The 21,674-nt window shown below is 38.7% G+C and overlaps 1 protein-coding gene across 9 annotated transcripts in view; it reads right to left on the bottom strand.

The window, feature by feature from the left end:
• Positions 1-21,674, bottom strand: part of LOC105478207 (ribosomal protein S6 kinase A3) — a 117,381-nt gene that overhangs the window by 10,248 nt on the left and 85,459 nt on the right. For 7 of the 9 annotated variants that reach the window (XM_011735331.2, XM_011735336.3, XM_071088258.1 and 4 more), the window contains 10 exons: positions 17,395-17,483; positions 16,841-16,905; positions 16,661-16,763; positions 15,572-15,696; positions 13,210-13,335; positions 9,564-9,653; positions 7,774-7,932; positions 5,101-5,262; positions 3,173-3,249; positions 1,938-2,055 (listed from right to left, as the gene is read on the bottom strand). In XM_011735331.2, the coding sequence (XP_011733633.1) occupies positions 1,938-2,055; positions 3,173-3,249; positions 5,101-5,262; positions 7,774-7,932; positions 9,564-9,653; positions 13,210-13,335; positions 15,572-15,696; positions 16,661-16,763; positions 16,841-16,905; positions 17,395-17,483 (1,114 nt within the window). The remainder of the gene's footprint in view (positions 1-1,937; positions 2,056-3,172; positions 3,250-5,100; positions 5,263-7,773; positions 7,933-9,563; positions 9,654-13,209; positions 13,336-15,571; positions 15,697-16,660; positions 16,764-16,840; positions 16,906-17,394; positions 17,484-21,674) is intronic. The other 2 variants (XM_011735337.3, XM_011735334.3) reach the window with 1 other exon arrangement.

The following is a 21,674-nucleotide window of genomic DNA, read 5'->3' as shown; positions in this document are numbered from 1 at the left end:
TGACAAAGTTTGTGGTGGACTCCATAGCTAAGAATTACTGCTCCACAGAATGCACTTTAAAAAGGAAAATCTGATCACTGCACTGCTTAATATGTGTTTTAACAGCTCCACAATACCCAGAGTTAAGCCCACAATCCTCAGCATGAGCCACAAAGCCTTTCACAATCGGTTCATCAGCTATCTTTTCTCATGCAACCCTGCACTACTCACATGGAATGACTAGCCTGGAGGCATTCTGCTATTCTCATGCTATCATCACCACCTATCTGCATGTGCTGATCCCTCAGCTTAGGACTACATCTTTCTTTTTTTTTTGAGACGGAGTCTTGCTCTGTCGCCCAGGCTGGAGTGCAGTGGCCGGATCTCAGCTCACTGCAAGCCCCGCCTCCCAGGTTCACGCCATTCTCCTGCCTCAGCCTCCCGAGTAGCTGGGACTACAGGCGCCCATCACCTCGCCCGGCTAGTTTTTTGTATTTTTTAGTAGAGATGGGGTTTCACCATGTTAGCCAGGATGGTCTCGATCTCCTGACCTTGTGATCCACCCGTCTCGGGCTCCCAAAGTGCTGGGATTACAGGCTTGAGCCACCGCGCCCGGCCAGGACTACATCTTTCTGCTCCCCAAATCTGCCTGGCAAACTCCTTCGCTGCTTTTGGAAAGCTTTCCTTAAAATCCTTCTGACTAAGCATCATCTGTGAACTTCTCTAGCACAGAAATTGTACCACTTTTACAGCACATGTGACACTGTACTGTGTATTTCTGACTGTCTCCCAACTAGACCGTAAGCAACCTGAGATCGGGAATTCCATCTTTGTCACATCTTTTATCTCTAAGGCCTTCATTTATTAAGCACATTGTAGGCACTCAATAAGGGAACTACAAAGGAAACAGGTACCCAGAGAAATGAATTATCTGGTTTAAGACATTTTATTGTTAGAAAAAGATAAAGGCTGACATTTCATTTTATTTATTTATTTTTTATTTATTTTTTTGAGACAGAGTCTTGCTCTGTTGCCCAGGCTGGAGTGCAGTGGTGCACTCTTGGGTCACTGCAACTTCTGCCTCCCCAGTTCAAGCGATTTTCCTGCCTCAGCCTCCCGAGTAGCTGGGATTACAGGCATCTGCTACCACACCTGTCTATTTTTTTTTGTATTTTCAGTAGAGATGGGGTTTCACCATGTTGGCCAGGCTGGTTTTGAACTCCTGACCTCAAGTGATCTGCCCATCTTGGCCTCCCAAAGCATTAGAATTACAGGCGTGAGCCACCATGCCTGGCCAACATTTCATTTTAAATGCAGATATAAAACCAAATAGTATCTATACAGACATTAAATTGGTCAACTGAGTCTTCAGGCCCTATGCCAATAGAATCTACATACTTTTGATGTGTTCTATTTACTTATACGATCACCTCAACTCAAGCTTTCACCCCTAAGAAAAAAGAATATGCACTTTTACCAATATGTATCCTCTTTATCTACTCTGTTTTTCTTATTTTGAAGTAAAAAACTTCTTTTTAAAGAATTCTCTATGAAAAAAGTGAAAACAGAGCAGAGTTGGAAAGCAAGTCAGTGCTATTCAGGGGATGGCAGATCTTCCAGTGAGAAGGGCTCTTCAAATTATTTCATGCAGATGCTATAAAACCATACCTCTGTTTATTGTGAAAAAACTGAAACCCCTTTCTTCATAATCTGAATTAGTTATTATTTATCATGTTCTTCAGTGAGAAACAGTTTTAAAAGTATAAATAATAAGGCCAAACCAATGTCAGCTGGGAAAGAAACAAAATAATGGGTCCATTTTTGAGTTCAAATTATTTGATAACATCACTTTAACATACTAATTTATAAACAAAGGTTTCTAACTGGTAGTATTTCTTCTCACTATGGATCATAAAAAATTATTTTCTCAAAAGCTTATAATAGGAAGCTATACTTACCTTTGCTGTGTCTGAAACAGAATTCCAGTAACCACCACTGAGTGAGAATTTTCCGCTACCTATTCGTGCCAATATTTCCTCTGGTGTATCATCAGGACCATTTGCAAATGGAGTGTAACTAATTTATAATAAAATTAAAATATTAATGAATAAAATTTCTTACTTGGTTGGTAATCTCAAAAGTATTCTAATTCAGTTAACGTAATATTTTATTAAAATCTACCAAAGTGAAAAAAATCAACAAAATGAAGCTCCATAAGGCACCAGGTAAAGCATGGGTTATAAAATATTAATCATATTTAATATACAATAATATAAATATTTTAAGACATGACACATTATAGAATAAAATATTAAGAAATAGTGTAGGCCAGGCAACGTGGCTCATGCCTGTAATCTCAGCACTTTGGGAGGCTAAGGTGGGTGGATCACGAGGTCAGGAGTTCGAGACCAGCCTGGCCAATATGGTGAAACATTGTCTCTACTAAAAATACAAAAATTAGCTGGGCGTGGTAGTGCCTGCCTGTAGTCCCAGCTACTCGGGAGGCTGAGGCAGGAGAATTGCTTGAACCTGGAAGCAAGACTCCGCCTCAAAAAAAAAAACCAAAAAAAAAAACAAAAACAAAAAAAACCCCTCTATGTTTCTGACATGACAAGAGTACAAAAAAGTATGGAAAAAATCAATTTAGGACCTCGAGACATTAATAAATAGTACATTACAAAAAATCAGTAATGATATAGCCATAAATGTGGAATTGTTACAGAATTGTATATATTAGATAACATGAGAAAACATGGAAAGATATGACAACATCTGAATTAAAAAAAAAAAAAACCTACATAGGACAGGTACAGTGGCCCATGCCTGTAATCCCAGCACTTTGGGAGGCCAGAGCAGGAGGATCACTTGAGCCCAGGAGTTTGAAACCAGCCTGGGCAGCACGGCAAGACCCTGTTTCTACAAAAAAATAAAGAAATTAGGCAGGTGTGGTGGTGCACCCCTGTAGTCCTAGCTACTCCTATTCGGGAGGCTGAGGTGAGAGGATTGCTTGAGCCCAGGAGTTTGGGGCTACAGTGAACTATGACTGTGTCACTGTACTCCAGCCTGGGCCACAGAGTGACACCCTGTCTCTAAAGAAAAAGCAAACAAACAGACAAACAAACAAACCTTAAACAAAACAAAAACCTAGATAACTTAAGCAAAATGGTGCTTAGAACGTATGGTATACACTCACCCGGTAAGCATTGTATAGAGTAGGACACCAAGACTCCATATATCACAAGCAGCATCATAGCCTTGTCGTTTTAAAACCTAGAAAAAGTGCAAAATTAGTATTACTATACCACCATTTTGTATATATATTTGTATAGGCTAGGAACTGAATTATATATCCCAAATCAACAACTATAAGGAAAATTTCAACAGAACATGGTTACCAAATAAGGCAATACATTAGTCCTATTCTAGAACATTCTACTACTAATAATTCATATATAAATTTAATTTTGGTATTCAAATTAATATTGAGTATTGTAGGTACACAGGAATATAAAACAAACTGAAGATAACTTTCTTATTTTAATGAATTTATATTTTGTTTGGGGCTACAGAAATATTTACAAAAAACAATGCTTTTAAGAACACATACACACACAAGCACATAAAGAACACACATAACCTAGCACAAAAATCACCAACTTTTATCAGGCATGAACTATGACAAATACAAAAAATCCCTGATTTCCTTAAAAAAAAAAAAAAATCTGATGGGAAATAAACATACAAATAGTTAACAACTCAACCTGATAAATATTATAATAAAATCAAGTCTGGGTAGGGTATGGTGGCTCATGCCTGTAGTCCAGCACTTTGGGAGGCCAAGGTGGGAGGATCACTTGAAGCCAGGAGTTTTGAGAACCCGGGCAACACAGCAAGACCTTATTATTATTATTATTGAGACAGGGTCTCACTCTGTCGCCCAGGCTGTAATGCAGCGGCATGATCTTGGCTCACTGCAGCATCTGCCTCACGAGTTCAAGCAATTCTCCTGCCTCAGCCTCCCGAGCAGCTGGGATTACAGGCATGTGCCACCAAGCTTAGCTTACTTTTGTATTTTTAGTAGAGATGGGGTTTCACCATGTTGCCCAGGCTGATCGCAAACCCCTGAGTTCAAGCAATCCACCCGCCTTGGCCTCCCAAAGTGCTGGGATTACAGGCATGAACCACGGCATCTGGCCAAGATCTCATGTTTAAAAAATAAAAATAAAAAATAAGCCAGGTACGGTGGTGTTCTCCTGTAGTTCCAGCTACCTGGGAGGCTGAGGCAGGAGGACTGCTTGAGCTGAGGAGTTCAAGGCTGCAGTGAGCTATGATTGCACCACTGTATTCTGGCCTAGGCAACAGAGGGAGACCTTGTCTCTAAACAAACAAAAACCCCAAATTATGTCTTAAATGTTATAGGTATGAAGATGAGGAAGCAATTTATTCTTGACATGGGGAGAGAAGGAAGGCTAGAGGGTGGCCTGCTTATATTGGACCTATAAGTAAGAGAGCAGAGCGGGTTTAGTGATAGGCCAGAAGTTCAGTGTGTCTAGAACTTCAGGTAGGGAATACCAGAGAGACTGAAGGGCTTTTTTTTTTTTTTTTTTTTTTTTTTTTTGTTAATAGAGGGGTTCTTGCTTTGTGACCCAGGCTGGAGTGCAGTGGTGTGATCCTTGGGTCACTGCAACCTCAAACTCTTGGAGTCAAGTGATCCTCCTACCTCAGCCTCCTGAGTAGCTGAGACTACAGGCACGCCACCATGCCCAGCTAATTTTAAATTTTTTTGTAGAGATGGGGTCTCACTATGTTGCCCAGGCTGGTCTCAAACTCCTGGCCTCAAACAGTCCTCCTGCCTTGGCCTCCCAAAGTGCTGGGATTACAGGCATGAGCCACCATGCCCTGCCTCAAGGGCTTTTATAATAGCTTGTTAAGAAATTTAGATTCTTCTGTAGGCAATCAGATGTCATTGAAACATTAAACAGGGAAATGAAAGGCTGGCATTTTATTCTAATTATTTCTTCAGTAAGTCTTCGATTGAATTATTATTAATAATTCTGTACTAAACATAGTGAATGAGTTTTAAAACACACTAATACTGCAAGCAAACTCTCTCACAATTACCTCTGGTGCAACAAAATTTGCAGTATAACAAGGAGTCATGAGAAGACCATTTTCCGCTCTCAGCTGTTTTGCAAAGCCAAAATCACAAATTCGAATAGATTCTGGATTACCAGATTCATCCACATAAAGAATGTTGCTAGGTTTCAAGTCTCTATGAACCACCTAATTGAAATACAAATTAAAGAGTTATGTTAACAATATATTTCCATTACTGAAAGTTCTTTATTCACAAACTGTCAAGCAATACACTTAACAAGATGATGAGTGCTGACCTTTAAATTAGCCCAACATTATAAAATACTGATAATGTAAAGCATAACTCTCTAACATAGACCTGGGGCAAGGAGGAGGAGGAAGAAAGAATAGTACTTACCTCCCTCCTCTTTGTCCAATTGAGTAACTGGGTTAAGGAGAAAGGCAAACAGCAATAATATATCTACCTCCAGGTTGATCACTCATTTAATATTGAGTGTCTATCATGTACCAGGGTATTATATAAGCTTCTGTAGATACTGTGATGAACAAGACCCATAAGATCCTGGCCTTTCCATGCTAGGAGCTTACACAGTTCTGGGGGAAGCAAAGAATAGGTTGAGACATGGGGCATAACTTTAAATAGGGCAGTCAGGAAGGGTCTCTAGATGAGGTAACGTCTGATCCAGTATCTGAAGAACAGAATGAATGAGCCATAAGAACAGTAAGGGAGAGTCATTCTAACTAGAAGGAACAGCATGTACAAGGTACATACACAACAAATATATTCTGATAGACTAAATGGAATAGACAGGGCATTCAGGAGTAAAAAGGAAAAAAACAAAACAAATCTGGACTTTATTTTTGGTATTGCCTATTTGATATACAAGGTGTTACACATGCAAGAAGAAATCTCTTCTTTAGAGTTTTGTATTATTTTCCTCTTTTAATGATCTACCTGAGTACAGTAGTCCCCCCTTATCCGTGGGGTATATGTTTCAAGACCCCCAGTGCATTCCTGAAACTGAGGACAATACCAAAGTCTCTATATTTTTTCCTAGATATATATACCTATGATATAGTTTAATTGATAAATCAGGCACAGTAAGAGATTAACAATGACTAATAATAAATTAGAACACTTGTAACAATATACTGTAATAAAAGTTATGTGAATGTGGTCTCTCAAAATACTGTAATATTTTTGACAATGGTTGACTGTGGATAACTGAAACCACAGAAAGCAAACTTGCAGATTAGTGGGGGACTACTGTACTTTTTTTTTTATCATAAGCTTCTCTTACATTCCTTTTTAGACTTAAGTGTGCCTTCTGTCACCAAATTCTGAGTCTATGTTCCAATCAATCAAATTAGATTTAGTTCCTCACATCCGGGACATCACTTCTCCAGACTATTTTAATAACAAATTACTGATCAGGCATTGGGAAAAGAACACAGAAGACTTTCATGACTGCAAGGTCATAAGTTCCTCAGTGACTACTGAGTTCTACCAATTTCAAGTTACAATACTAAGCAAATCTTGATAAGTTAGAAGGCAGGAAGCTCTAGAATTAACACATTCTACTTGGCTTTCAGGGGCAAAGACAAAACAAGAAGAAGGTATTGAAACTGAACTCCTGAAGAGGTAATCTTTTATATATGCATATATCAAAACATCACGTTGAATACCATGAATATATATAATTTGTCAACTAAAAAATTTTTTAAAAATTATTTTCCCCTTGCTTTCCATTCCTCTTCACTCCTCTGCTGTTCTCCTTTCTTCCCTCCCTCCCCTCATTTTCTCCTTTCCTCCCAGACTTCCCTTCTTTTTTTTTTTTTTTTTGAGATGGAGTCTCACTCTGTTGCCCAGGCTGGAGTGCAGTGGCGCAATTTCAGCTCACTGCAACCTCCGCCTCCCAGGTTCAAGCAATTCTCCTGCTTCAGCCTCCCGAGTAGCTGGGATTACAGGCATGCACCATGACACCCGGCTAATTTTTGTAATTTTAGTAGAGACGGGGTTTTGTCATGTTGGCCAGGCTGGTCTCGAACTCCTGACTTCAGGTAATCCACCCACCTTGGCCTTCCAAAGCACTGGGATTACAGGTGTGAGCCACTGCGTCCGTCTGTCTTTTTTAAAAAATACGATTTTCTCGAACTCCTGACCTCAAGTGATCTGCCCGCCTCAGCCTCCCAAAGTGCTGGGATTACAGGCATGAGCCACTGTGCCCAGCCTAGAAGTACAATTTTCTTTTGCTATTTACTAAAAATCTGCATACAAGAAGAATGAAGAGCATATCCACCAGCCAGAAGCATTTGACTCTTTTGTCTCATTGTTGTAAGGATTTCCTTTTATACATGAATACAAACCAGGATTCCTTGGTTCTGCTTCTAACCTGAAGTGGGCCTGGTATTCATGAGTACAGAGTGACCTAGCAGAAACAATGCTATGTTTTCCAGGTCGGAAGAGATCACTTACTTTTCCTTGGAAGCACAAGAGTTTAACATAAACAAGCTAGGATATCAAAGGCACACTTCAATCTCAATAATAAAAGTTTATATAGAGGAAGATCAGTAGGATAATTCAGCTAATAGCAGTTATTTTCCATTTCATGCATAAAGTAACTTCTATCTAATTTTAGCTCAAACATAAAGAAAAAAAGTGTGTGCATGTATATATAGAGTGTTAAAAAGACTTACCCCTTGTGCGTGAAGATATTCAACGGTTTTGGTTATAGTGAACAGGACAGCACTGGCCTCTCGTTCAGAGAAAAATTTTTGTCTAAGAATTTTATCCAGCAATTCACCTCCTTTCATAAGTTCTGTTACTACATACACATATTTTCCATCATCATATACCTATAAATTTCAACATCAAAATGTAAATATTATTTGAAACTTTATATGTGCTCAAAACAAAGTTTAAAATATAAAAGAAAAATTAAACTCACTTCATATTCAAGAAAAATTTTATTATTTTGAGACAGACATGCGCTCTGTCGCCCAGGAGTGCACTGGCACAATCTTGGCTCACTGTAATATCCACTTCCTGGGCTCCAGCGATCCTCCCACTTCAGCCTCCCAAGCAGCTGAGACTACAGGCACATGCCACCACACCTGGCTAATTTTTGCATTTTTTTGTAGAGACGAGGTTTCGCTGTGTCTCCATGAGCAGGGATAATCTGAGGAAATTTGAGTTTTTACAACCCCCAGAGAAGGCCTTCAGGCCTATGTGAGCATCATTGGCAAGAGAAGACTTAACACTACCTGGGGAGTTCACACTCTTTGCCAACACTTTGTTATAATAACAGTCAAGAGAGACATAGGCAACAGTGTATCATGACAGTCCAAGGAAAGATACTTTACTTGTCCTGGGGTGGCAATGGGCAGGGCAGGCTTCCTGGAAGAAGCAGTGCCTTAGCAAAATCTTTTATGTGTGGTAGTTAGCCAGGTAAAGAAAAATAGATGGTGTTAGCAACTGAGGGAACTATAAATTCAGGCAGAGCAACATGGGAAATTGAGGCATGTGCAAGAAATTTACATACTAGAACACAGAGCATAAGGTGTATGAGAAAGTGTGTGTGAGAAGTCTGAAAACTACAGAGGAAGGCAGGGTCTTAAGGGGCTAGGGACTTTAGACCGTAGGCAGGGAAGTTAAATGGGTAGTTATGAGTGTTAGATCTCTCTTCTAGTAATGTAGAAGATACTTTGGAGAGTGAGACTAGTCAATATTGAATATGAACTAATAGTAATATTAACATTGAACATTTAGGTAAGTGTTCAAGTGCAGATATTAAAAGCAATAATATCGTGCTTTCCTTCTTAAAGCAAAAGTAGAAAAAAATAACTGTACAAACATATCTTTATTGATAAATGAAATTATGTCATATACACATATACATTGTTTTCAAATCTACTTTTTAAACTTACCATGCTGAATTTTTTTGTTTGTTTTTGTTTTTGAGACAGGGTCTTGCTCTGCTGCGCAGGCTGGAGTGCAGTGGTGTGATAACTGCTCACTGCGGTCTTGACCTGCCAGGCTGAAGCAATCCTCCCACCTCAGCCTCCAGAGTAGCTGCGACTATAGGCATGAGCTACCATGTCAGGCTAATTTTTAAATATTCTTTAGAGACAGGGTCTCCCTACGTTGCCCAGGCTGGTCTTGAACTCCTGGGCTCAAGCAATCCTCCTGCCTCAGCCTCCCAAAGTGCTGGGATTACAGGTGTGAGCCACTGTGCCCAGCCTGGTTAATTAAAAAAAATTTTGTTGTAGAGATGGAGGTCTCACTATGTTGACCTGGCTGGTCTTGAACTCCTGGCCTCAAGTGATCCTCCTGCCTTGGCCTCCCAAACTGCTGGGATTATAGGCGTGGGCCACTATGCCCAGCCTATGATGAGTTCTCTGTCTACCACATGATTTTTGAAAATACACTACTTTCAATGTGAGTTAGACAACTAATTCAAATGATCCATGTTAAAGAATCTACTTACATCCTTTAGAGTAATAATGTTTGGATGCTGTCCATAACGAAGAAGAATTTCAATTTCTTCTGTAGGGTCTCTCTTGCTTTTATCAATAATCTAAAAGGCAAATATTTATCACAAAACCTCATGAACTATACAGTTATAAACATTAATTGTTTATAGCTACAGACCTTGGGTATTACCTCATGTAAATAGAATATAAATAAGCCATTTATCAATCAGTTTTATTCAACTACCTGGCCAGACTGTTTAATCAGAAAGCCAGTCTTGATACAGATGGCAAGGCTGTAAATTCCAACTCATGAGTCACATTCCCACCATGCCTCTCCAATGTAAGTTTGTAGTAAGTTTAGAACTTACCAAAAACTCAAAAAGCCTCGAGAAAAGGTACCAAGAACACAGTTAACATATCTTTTCTTCTATCCTTGAGGCCTTAAACATTTGGGAACTCAGTCAACTTCTAACCCCCCATCAATACAGATAATTAAGAGCTAGATATATCTATAACACCACCACTAGCATCTGCTTATTGAATTAAGTTTACTTCCTTTATTAAAATGCTTCAATTGAATATCCTGTTAGTTGTAAGCTACTTATAAAAGCTAATTACCTGTTAAGTAGAACAATCTTGTTTTTGAAGTTAGGCAGAAAGCTACATAGAAAATTACACCTAGAATTTTATTTGGTTAGAATTTGGTTTAATTATTATAATAAAGCCCTTTAAAATAGTAATGTAGCTTTCTAACCCTTTTATTTTGGCTGCTCCTTAAAAATATTTTCTCTTAATGTTTTAATCTGCTAAACTAATATATAAAAAAGACAAATTTTGCTTTCAATTCATTCAAAGGGTAGTCTGAAACAAATTAGGTGGCCTTTGTATGTTCGATTTTAAACAGCTTAGTAATTAAGTACACACTAAATACCCAGACACACCAGCAACCTAGGAAAGAGGTTACAACTCTCAGCATGAGTCCAGTCTTCTATCTGAAATGGATTTATAGTTGACCCTTGAACAACACAGGTTTGAACTATGAGGGACCAATTACACGTGGATTTTCTTCTGCTTTTGCCACCCCTGAGACACCAAGACTAACTCCTTCTCTTCTTCCTCCCTCCTCAGCCTACTTAAGGTGAAAATGATGAGGAAAAAGACCTTTATTATGATCCACTTCCATTTAATGAACAGTAAATATATTTTCTCTTCCTTATATATATTTTTCTTTTTTTGAGACAGGGTCTTGCTCTGTTGCCCAGGCTGGAGTGTAGTGGCGCAATCATGGCTCACTGCAACCTTGAACTCCTGGGCCCAAGTGATCCTCCCACCTCTACCTCCTGAGTAGCTGGGACCACTGGCACATGCCACTACACTCAGCTAATTTTAAAAATTATTTGTAGAGATGAGGTCTGGCTATGTTGCCAAGGCTAGAATACAGTGGCACATAGCTCACTGTAGCCTGAATCTCCTGAGCTCAAGCAATCTTTCTGTCTCAGCCTCCTGAGTAGCTAGGACTAAAGGCACATGTAGCCATGCCTGGCTAATTTTTAAACAATTTTTCTGTAGAGATAGGGTCTTGCTGTGTTGCCCAGGCTTGTCTCAAACTCCTGGCCTCAAGCAATCCTCCTACCTCGGCCTCCCAAAGTGCTAGGATTACAAATGTGAGACACTATGCCTGGCATGATTTTCTTTTTTTTTTTTTTGAGACGGAGTCTTGCTCTGTCGCCCAGGCTGGGGTGCAGTGGCCGGATCTCAGCTCACTGCAAGCTCCACCTCCCGGGTTTACGCCATTCTCCTGCCTCAGCCTCCTGAGTAGCTGGGACTACAGGCGCCCGCCACCTCGCCCGGCTAGTTTTTTGTATTTTTTAGTAGAGATGGGGTTTCACCGTGTTAGCCAGGATGGTCTCGATCTCCTGACCTCGTGATCCACCCGTCTCGGCCTCCCAAAGTGCTGGGATTACAGGCTTGAGCCACCGCGCCCGGCCTGATTTTCTTAATAACACCTTCTTTTCTCTAGCTTGCTTTATTGTAAGAATACAGTATATAATACATACACAAAATACGTGTTAATCGACTGTATATGCTATCAGTAAGGCTTCTGGTCAACAGTAGGCTTTGAGTAGTTAGGTTTTGGGGAGTCAAGTTATACAGATTTTCAACTGCTTGGGGGTCAGCACTCCTAAGTCCTGTGTTATTCAAGGGTGGACTGTACTTGTAAAACAGTTCTGTATTTGGAGAACAGGGAAGATAAACATACAGGTGCCCACTGTAATCAACCGCAAATGACAGTGTGGAATTAGGCAAATGGGTGATTAAGAGGAGAGATATATGGAATAGACATGCTAATTTAAGAGATGATCTGGGACTAGTCTTTTGAAAACCAGAACACACTGGGAGGGGTTGTTTTTGGCATGGATCTGCTAATCTGAGCCCAGTTTGCATTAGACCTATGCTTGTGCTTGTGGACCTCAAACACGTGGTAATTTCAGTAGAATCCGGCTGTATTGGGATTGGTTTTAGGAGTCATTTAAGTCACAAAAATCCACAAATAGCTTGGAGACGTTTTCGAGGTTTTAGGCATAGTCCTCAAAGTTTCTGTAATTCAAAGGGGCCTCAGGACATTTCTGCTTTTTATGATGTATTTATGGAGGCAAGACACATCCTTAAACTGCCTACCAAGTATGTTATTAGTCTTTTCTCCTTTCATGTAAGCAATTTGAAAATTTCTATGTATCTTAGATTTCAATAAGAGCAATGAATAGGAAAATAGAAAATTAAATGTATTTCTTTTAAACATTTCCTTCTTTAAAATTAGCTTTACTGTCCTTCCAATGAAGCAAATTAAATGTATTTCTATGGTTCATCCTTCTGACAGAAAGTCCTATAGACACTGACAACTTTAAAGCAGTTACATCTAAGTTTAGAAAAGTGATAACAACTAATGTCACTCTCTCTCTAAACATGAGCTATGCATATTTATAAACCAGTCCTAAGGTTCAAATAAGTTGAAAGCTTTAGACATTGTTTGAATTGCTTGAGATTGGAGAGCAAAGGTTACAATTCCAAGAAGTGAAAAGAGACTTGAACATAGTGTTTGTTCACTTATGACTAAAGGTTTGAAATTCAAACTTCATCACAGAGCTAGGTTCCTTGGTTTTTGGCTTAGAAAATTCTGTCTTAGGATACTTGATGAAACTAAAACAGCCAATGATAATGAATTTTATGATAGTGGTTTTAATTCATTTATTAGTTCCCAGATCCTTTTAGATGTAAAGAAAGGTATGAACATTTTGCCAGAGAAGATGTAAACATACAAAATTTTGCACACAATTTTGAGGAATTTGTTGATACCCTGAGCATAAAATGGGGACTTCTGAGAGTAAAAATATACTTTAAAAATCATTTGAGGTAAAAAAAAAAAAAAAAAAAATCACTTGATGTGTAAACTGGTACTGCTCTGGGCAAACCAGATGTATAACCACCTTACCTTTAGCTCACAGGGTTCTAGATTAAGATCTCTGAAGATCACTAGCCAGATATTTAACTTTTTCATAACAAAAGGCACTTTTAACAACAAGAGGAGTGTAATTTTTAACTGGTACTGACATGCATGAACAAGAACTGTACAAATTGCATTTTAACTAAAAAAATATTTACCTTCACTGCAAACTCCATGTTTGTAGCTTTATGTATACATCTCTTGCAAACAGAGTAGGAGCCAACTCCAATATCTTCTTTTACTTCATATCCATCAGTAAACTGAATACTGTTCCTGTGTAACTGCTACAAAAAATTATAAATTGGTGAAGAGTCCCATAATGCCTTTAGTGCATTTTATAATAGGGAAGTATGTTCCTCAGCATGCATTGTTGAAGCTCTACATATAAATGAATAAGAATAAAAATACATCTTTATAGTACTTATTCTTCTACAAACAAGTGATTTTGGAAGTGTTTACAATGAAATGTACAGCAAGAAATATGACTTTAAAAGCGGAGCTACTTGAAATGGGGCCTGTATCTTTGTCTGTGATTCAGCCTTATTCCACTCCCCAATTGGCTATAGGTTTTCAGGCACCTTTGCAAATGTGAAATTTGAAACCTATGGTATAGAAGGAAAGGATTTAGGAGGATTCAGAATTAGAATATCTGAATTCTTGTCTCAGATGCACCACTTACAGGCTATGTAACTTTGAGCCTGTATTTTCTCAGAGGGTAATGGTGAAGATTAAATAAAAATAATGTATTTGCAAGCAATACCTGTTACCGACATTTTGGACTTTCAGTAGCCACACCCTCCTTTCTTCATCCTGAAGTCATAGCCTTACACAACTTCTGCTAAAGAAGCTGGTCATGGGTTAGGGACTAATAACATACAGTAGATGATGAACAGCAACTTATTGATTCCATAAACAGGCTGAGGAAAGTTGTGTTGCCCTTGGCTATACTGATATGAGACATCCATGCCTATGAGCTTTGTGTATGTTAAAATTTGAATTCTGTAGAATATATATGTTTGTGGTTTCTATGTTAGATACAGAATTTATAATTTAAAAACTTGCCATACATTCACGTGCTTGCATAGTAAATGGCACAGACTATTTCAACACGAGCTCTGCTTAGAAACCAGTGTTTTAATTGTTTTTCTACAAAATGGAAAACAGGATAACTCATGAAAAAACTTTAGAGCAAAAGCAACTTAAACATCAAGCAAATCCAAGTACAAATGATATCCTAAAAACAATCCAGTGCTTCAAAAGATATATCTAGTTCCCTTTGATTAGAAAGATGACTTAAGATTTGAGTTCATTTTTATTTCTTGTATCTTTCTAAGGCAAAGGTTGCCAAACTATGGCCAGTGAGCCAAATCTGATTCATTGCCCGTGTGTGTAAATAAAGTTTTATTGGCACACAGCCATGCCCACTTGTTTATGTATTGTCTGTGGCTGTTTTGAGATACATAGCAGAGTTGAGTAGTTGTGACAGAGCCCATATAGCCCACAAAGCCTCAAGTATTATCTAACACTTCACAGAGAAAGTCTGCCGACTCTTGTTCTAAGACACTGAAGAACCAGAAGACCTTAATTCATCATAGCTGACCTGAAGGAGGCAGAGGGTGAAACAAACTCAGCATGAAAAACATTTTTTAGGCACAGGAGAGGACATAGACAACATCGTCATGTTTATCTCAACTCTTTTAAAATTCTACTTTTTTTTTTTTTTTCTGAGACAGAGTCTAGCTCTGTTGCCCAGGCTGGAGTACAGTGGTGGATCTTGGCTCACTGCAACCTCTGCCTCTTGGATTCAAGCGATTCTCCTGCCTCGGCCTCCAGAGTAGCTGGGATTATAGGCATGCATCACCATGTCCAGCTAATTTTTGTATTTTTAGTAGGGACAGGGTTTCACTGTGTTGGACAGGCTGGTCTCAAACTCCTAACCTCGTGATCTGCCTGCCTCGGCCTCCCAAAGTGCTGGGATTACAAGCTTGAGCTACCGTGCCTGGCCTAAAACTCTACTTTCAAGTCACATAGGTATCTAGGATTTGGGTTCTTGCAACCTTTTCAATGACATATGAAAAAAATTGCTAAGAGTAAAGTTAATGATATAAAATGTATTTTATTTTATTTTTTGAGACAGTTTCAACTCTGTCACCCAGGCTGGAGTGCAGTGGTGCGACCTCCGCTTACTGCAACCTCTGCCTCCAAATCAAGTGATTCTTGTGCCTCAGCCTCCTGAGTACCTGGAATTACAGGCACGCGCCACCATGCCCAACTCATTTTTGTATTTTTAGTAGAGATAGGGGTTTCACCATGTTGGCCAGGCTGGTCTTGAACTTCTGACCTCAAGTGATCCACCTGCCTCGGCCTCCCAAAGTGCTGGGATTACGGGTGTGAGCCACAGTGCCCGGTCTAAAATGTATTTTAAATTGCTCACTTGAAGTCAGTAGAAAAAAATCTATTCACAGAATGAACTATATCTTACAACATTCCAAATCTAAAATTATTTAGACATCCACTCACCTGAACAATTGAATGTACACCAACTGTCTGCATAGCCTGGCTTTCATCATCTGAGGTAATAGCAACAAAACTAAACCCCCGAAAAAGCTGATGTGCATTAGCACTAGGTGGAATGCCAGGTGAATCTGAAAAGAGTAAGACGTGACAAAGAAGATTCATTTGAAAGGAAATTGAGTGAAAAACTGTTGACACTACGACCTTTTTCACTTATTCTGGAATTCTACTTCTCAGGTACACAGTATATACCTCTTGCTTTCCGGGATACCTCTGAGGCACTGTATCTGATCTGTTCTGATTGTGTATTGCCATTACAACACCAACATCCTAGTCCCTCGGAGCCTAGAAAATAGCTAGTTCATTTGAAGAATATAATAAATCAATGAATTATAGGGTTAATGGTATTCAAAATTAATGCTGTCCCATTGAATTTCCTGAAATGATAGAAATTTTCTTTATCTTTACAGTCTAATATGATAGCCACTAGCTACATGCAGCTTCTCAACATTTGAAATGTGCCTAGTGTGACTGAGAAACTACATTTTAAATTTTAATTAATTTAAATTTAATTAGCCACATGTGGCTACTAGCTACCATATTAGAAACTGCAGCCCTCAATAATAACCTATTTGGGGGACAATGGGGGAGATACAAGGTTGATCTACAGCAAATTTGGGAGATTTGAAGATAGCATAGAGAGTTATCCAGGAAAAGATTTTCTTTTTTTCCTTTTGAGACAGTCTTGCTCTGTCACCCAGGCTGGAGTGCAGTGGCACAATTTTGATGCACTGCAACCTCCACCTCCCAGGTTCAAGTGATTCTCGTGCCTTAGCCACCCAAGTAGCCGGGATTACAGGCACATGCCACCAAACCCAGTTAATTTTGGTATTTTTAGTAGAGACTGGGTTTCACTGTGTTGGCCAGACTGGTCTCGAACTCCTGGCTTCAAGCGATCTGCTCGCCTCAACCTCCCAAAGTGCTGGGATTACAGGTGTGAGCAACTACGCCCAGAGTCTGGAAAAGATTTTCTGACTGAACAAGAAAAAAATATATTTGTTGTCTTATATTTGGGTTTTCACATTTTCTCCTTACCTTTGGGAGTTTTTGCAGTAAACTCAGGATCAAAATAGAATGTATCTTCAGGCCTGCCCGTTGCAGGTTTAAATGGTGGATGAATTTCTCTTCTATACAGTTTCTAGAGGGAAAAAAAGAGACTTAGACATATTTTAATTATAAAGAAATATTTCAAGCAAGTTTTCATTCTATACTTACATTCCAGTCTATTGTTGAGAAAAATGAATGTCTTTTAATTTCTTCAACTCCATCTGGTCCTGCACCTATCAAAAATGGATTCATTGGTAATTTTATTTCAAGGAGAAATATACATATTGCTCAGCCTTTGTTTTCAATACTTGTCTAATTAATTAATTAATTAATTTTGAGACAAGGACTTGCTCTGTCACCCAGGCTGGAGTGCAGTAGTGTGATCTCAGCTCACTGCAGCCTCAACCTCTCAGGCTCAAGTGATCCTCCTACCTCAACTTCCTGAGTAGCTCAGACTACAGGTGCATACCACCATGCCTGGCTAATTTTTGAATTTTTTGTAAAGATGAGGTTTTGCCATTTTGCCTAGGCTGGTCTTGAACTCCTGGACTCAAGTAATTCTCCTGCCTTGGTCTCCTAAAGTGCTGGGATTACAGGCATGAGCCCCCATGCCCAACCTTGTCTAAATAGTTAATAATTCCACCACAAAACAAATATCTACTCCCCCTGAAAAACAAACACCAACAAACACACAACATAAACAAATTAGTTAAAATTTTTACCTAATCTGTTTGCAGGATTTCGCTTGAAAAGCATTCGCAAAAGACTCTGGGCTTCAGGACTCAAAAACTGTGGCATTCCAAGTTTGGCTCTAAATAATAAATCCACATAATATTTTACTTTTTGGAGGCATCTGTATTTTTATTTTTAAAAATTCTTAAACTTTTTGAGATACTTGTAGATTCACACTCAGTTGTAAGAAATAATACAGAGAGATGCCCTGTGCCCTTTACCCAGTTTCCCCCAATGGTAACATCTTACAAAACTACAGTACAATATCACATCCAGGATATTGACATGGAGACAATCCAATGATCTCATTCACATGGCACTGGTTTTATTTGCACTTATTTGTGTGTGTGTTTAGTTCTATGCCATTTTATTACATGTATGACTTCTGTATGAATATGTCACAGTTTGTTTATCCATTATCTGTTGAAGGACATTTGGGTTGTGCCCAGTTTCGGGCTAATATGAATAAAGCTACAGTGAACATTTATGTACAGGTTTTCATGTGAACACATAACTGAATTTTAGCGCATAAGCTAATGAGCTTTTTCACTTTTCAAAATTTTGCAAAGAGCACTGTGAAAGTAAGATCATTTGAATCCTAGTTCTGGCTGTTACCAAGAACTTTGTGACAGTGGGAAAGTCAATTATTCTGGGCCTGTTATCATTTCTTTATAAGCAAAGGGATTTGACTCTAGACCAATAGCTCCCAACATATAGCCTCGGAACTCCTCCTCAAAGGGAATTTAAGAAACCTAACATTTAAAGCTGCTAAGAGAACATGTGTTTCATATGCCACTTTTTCCTTTCTATTCCCTTTAACAGACCCTGAAGGGAAGGGGAACTGTGGGAAAGAGGATTGTGAAATATTGAAGATACACAGTCTAAAAACTGCTGGCCTAGATGAACCTGAAGGGCTGTTTCAGCTCTAATTTTAATTCTTTTTCCAAACCTACAAATTAAAGAAACCAATAATCCTGTAAGTATGACAATAATAATAGAGCTGGAGAAAATTCCTATTTCAGAAACAGATCCATTTATTATTCAGTGGGTTGTTACTGAGCTATTACGTGCCAGACACTGTTTAGTGCTGACGATACAGAGATAAAGACAGCCCATGAACCTCATGGTCCATGGTGAAGATGGATACAGGCAATGCTAGTACATTAAGAGACAAATGCAGAAGAACATATGCAAAGAGTGACAAGGGAACAGTAGGGAATATTTAATTTAACATGGGAGATTATGAAAGGTCTTGAATGCAATCTAAAGGCTAACAATTTATTCATTTGGCTAGTGTTTCCCCAAATTTTACTGAATAACATTAATCCCTCTAGATAGTTAGCAACTTGACTATCTCATGACCCAATGAGCTTGTAGAATGCTATTATATCCCCCTATTAGAGACACAAAATTAAAATACACTGCATATAAAAAGGCTGAGAAATCTAGAGCAAACAAATCAGTTTTTGTTTTTGTTTTTTTTTAAAGACAGAGTATCCAGGCTGGAGTGTAGTGGCACAATCTCGGCTCGCTGCAACCTCTGCCTGCTGGGATCAAGGGATTCTCGAGTCTCAGCCTCCCAAGTAGTTGGGATTACAGGTGTGTGCTACCATACCTGGCTGATTTTTTTGTTGTTGTTGTTGTAGAGATGGAGTTTTGCCATGTTGGCTAGGATGGTCTCGAACTCCTAGCCTCAAGTGATCCTCCCACCTCAGCCTCTCAAAGTGCTGGGATTATGGGCGAAATCAGTATTTTCTAAGTATTTATTTCCAGCACCTCTTTTTCAAAGAATATTTATTAACATCTTGTAGAATTAATACTCTCTTGGACAAATCTGGGGAAACACTATTGTATTAGGTAACAGGGATGCAGCAGAGGTCCTGAAACAGTGAACTAACATGACCAGACTTATTTGCAAGAAGGTAACTCCAAGGGTAGTAGAGAATAATTTGGAGTGGGAAGAGGTCATAACTGGTAGGCAATCAACTTAGGAATGTGGTCAGATAGTGTGGGTAATAGGTCACTGTTTTCTGAATACTTTCAGCAGTGTAATTCAGAGGAAAGGCTGGAACAGTGAAATAATTCTGAGATCGAATATGGAGAATACCTAATTATGCAAAAGAGAGAAGGAATAAAAAATGATTTCCAGGTTTCTGGTTTGGGAAAGAGGGTGCATGAAAATGCTGATAACTGGGAGTATAAGAAAAGAACAGCAAATAAAGATACCTTTAGTTCAAAGATGTGAAATCATGCATGTAATATATTTTGGGAGGGCCAGGCAGGTGAGTAAATGGAAACACAGGTCTAATGCCTGGTAAATTCATGTAAGAAAGAGTGATTTGAGAGTAATTAAAATGTGGAGGGTAGTTATAGGAAAGACAAGTCAGTCAGGAAAGAGTGCAGAGGGGGAAGAAAAGCATATCATAGATGGATTCTGGGGGACAAGACCATTTACAAGGTAGTCAGAAAAAGAACAATTTGGGCATTAAAAATAACGAATGCAATTGGCTGAATCACACTGATTATTAAATCCAATTAGTTTATTATAGTAAAATAAGAAAAAGCAAAGTCAAAACACAAAAACTCAACTCACTGGATATTACCCCCACTAGGAAGGAACTAGGGCTCTGACATTAGAAACAATTAAGAAAATAATTAAGTATTTATTCTCTTTTTCTTGGATGAGCCTTAATTCAAGTAATTAAATCATCATAGTTGATGAGGGAAAGTTTGTTGAGAAAATACCAGCTAATAAATGAGGAAGGAATAATAATAATAGAAAATCACGGCCGGACATAGTGGCTCATGCCTGTAATCCCAACACTTTGGGAGGCGGAGGTGGGAGGATCACTTGAGCCCAGGAGTTTGAGACCAGCCTGGCAACATAGCAACATATCATCTGTACAAGAGATTAAAGAACTTGGCTGGGCGTGGTGGTGCACCTGTAGTCCTAGCTACTCGAGAGGCTGAGGCAGGAGGATCGTTTTAGCCCAGGAGTTTGACGTTGCAGTGAGCTGTGATCATGCCACTGCATTCAAGTCTGGGCAACAGAGCAAGATCTTGTTTCTAAACCACCCCCGCCCTTTTTTTTAAAAAAAAAAAGCAATTCATCACTTTTGAATTCCTTATAAAATAACTGTTCCAAGTAATCATTATTAATGGATAGAACCATTAGTTAAAAGCATGACAGGGAACTTTACAATGGAGGAATCAGCTGCACCCACTGGAGCCCATCACTTAAAGTGGGGGCAACAAGGTATTGTAAGCCTCCTGATGTAATAAGGACCACACAGTATTAGCTGTGAAATAATCTTGCTAAAACAATTTAACCAAAAATAGGACAGAGGATCAAGTTAATAACACTAAGGGAATAAAAAAAGTTTCCATACTCTTAGGAAAAGACTAATTGTTATGTAACCATGGTAACAAGAGAACCACCAGAACTAGTTTTAAATCCTTTCAGTTGGTTTAAAATCCATTGAATTGACCAATGACAACTTGCCTAGTGAACACCTGCAAGGATGAGTAACTGCTTTTTGTCTCTGAAAATTAGCCAAACAGGAATGGACTCACTCCAATAAACACACCTGAGTGCCCACTGATCAACAACAGTCCCACCCAAATAATCACATTCTTACAGATAATGTCAACCCACTTATAGACCTGAAAATCTGCCAGTTCTTGAGCTCCACCCTTCCTCAAAACTCTATATAAGATTAGTGGTCTACTGTGTTTGGGGAGACTTTAGCCTTACCATAGCAAGGAATAAAATAAGTTTTATGCTTTATTTCAGATGTTGAGAGGGGGTCTCATTCTTTGACAAGATAAATCCAGAAAGCAGAGTTCCATAAAACAACTGACTTGGTTTCTACAAATAAACAGCAGGGGAAAAGCAGGGATAGACTGTTCTAGACTAACAGAAGTTTAAGAAGTACAACCAAATGGAAAGTGCAGACTTGATTTGGATCCAACTGTAAAGACACAGTTTTGAAGAAAATCTGAAAAAACTGGTTAAGGACTGATGATAACTAAGCATTATTGCTAGTTTTATGTGGATGTGTAAGAAAACATCCATATTTTTAGCAAGGCAAACTGAATTAAGTAGATATGTCTGGAATACTTATAATACTTCAGTAAAGAAAAGAAAAAAAGAATAGATAAAGCGAAATGGCCAAATCTTGATAAATGTCGAATCTGGGTGACAGGTATATGTGTTCACTGAATTATTCTATTTTTGAGAATTCATTTTTGAAAATTTTTATAATTAAAA

This window comes from Macaca nemestrina, chromosome X (assembly GCF_043159975.1).
Source record: "Macaca nemestrina isolate mMacNem1 chromosome X, mMacNem.hap1, whole genome shotgun sequence".
In the NCBI taxonomy this organism is placed as follows: domain Eukaryota; kingdom Metazoa; phylum Chordata; class Mammalia; order Primates; family Cercopithecidae; genus Macaca; species Macaca nemestrina.
Note: the sequence above shows the minus strand (reverse complement) of the source record. Positions and strands in the feature narration are given on the sequence as shown.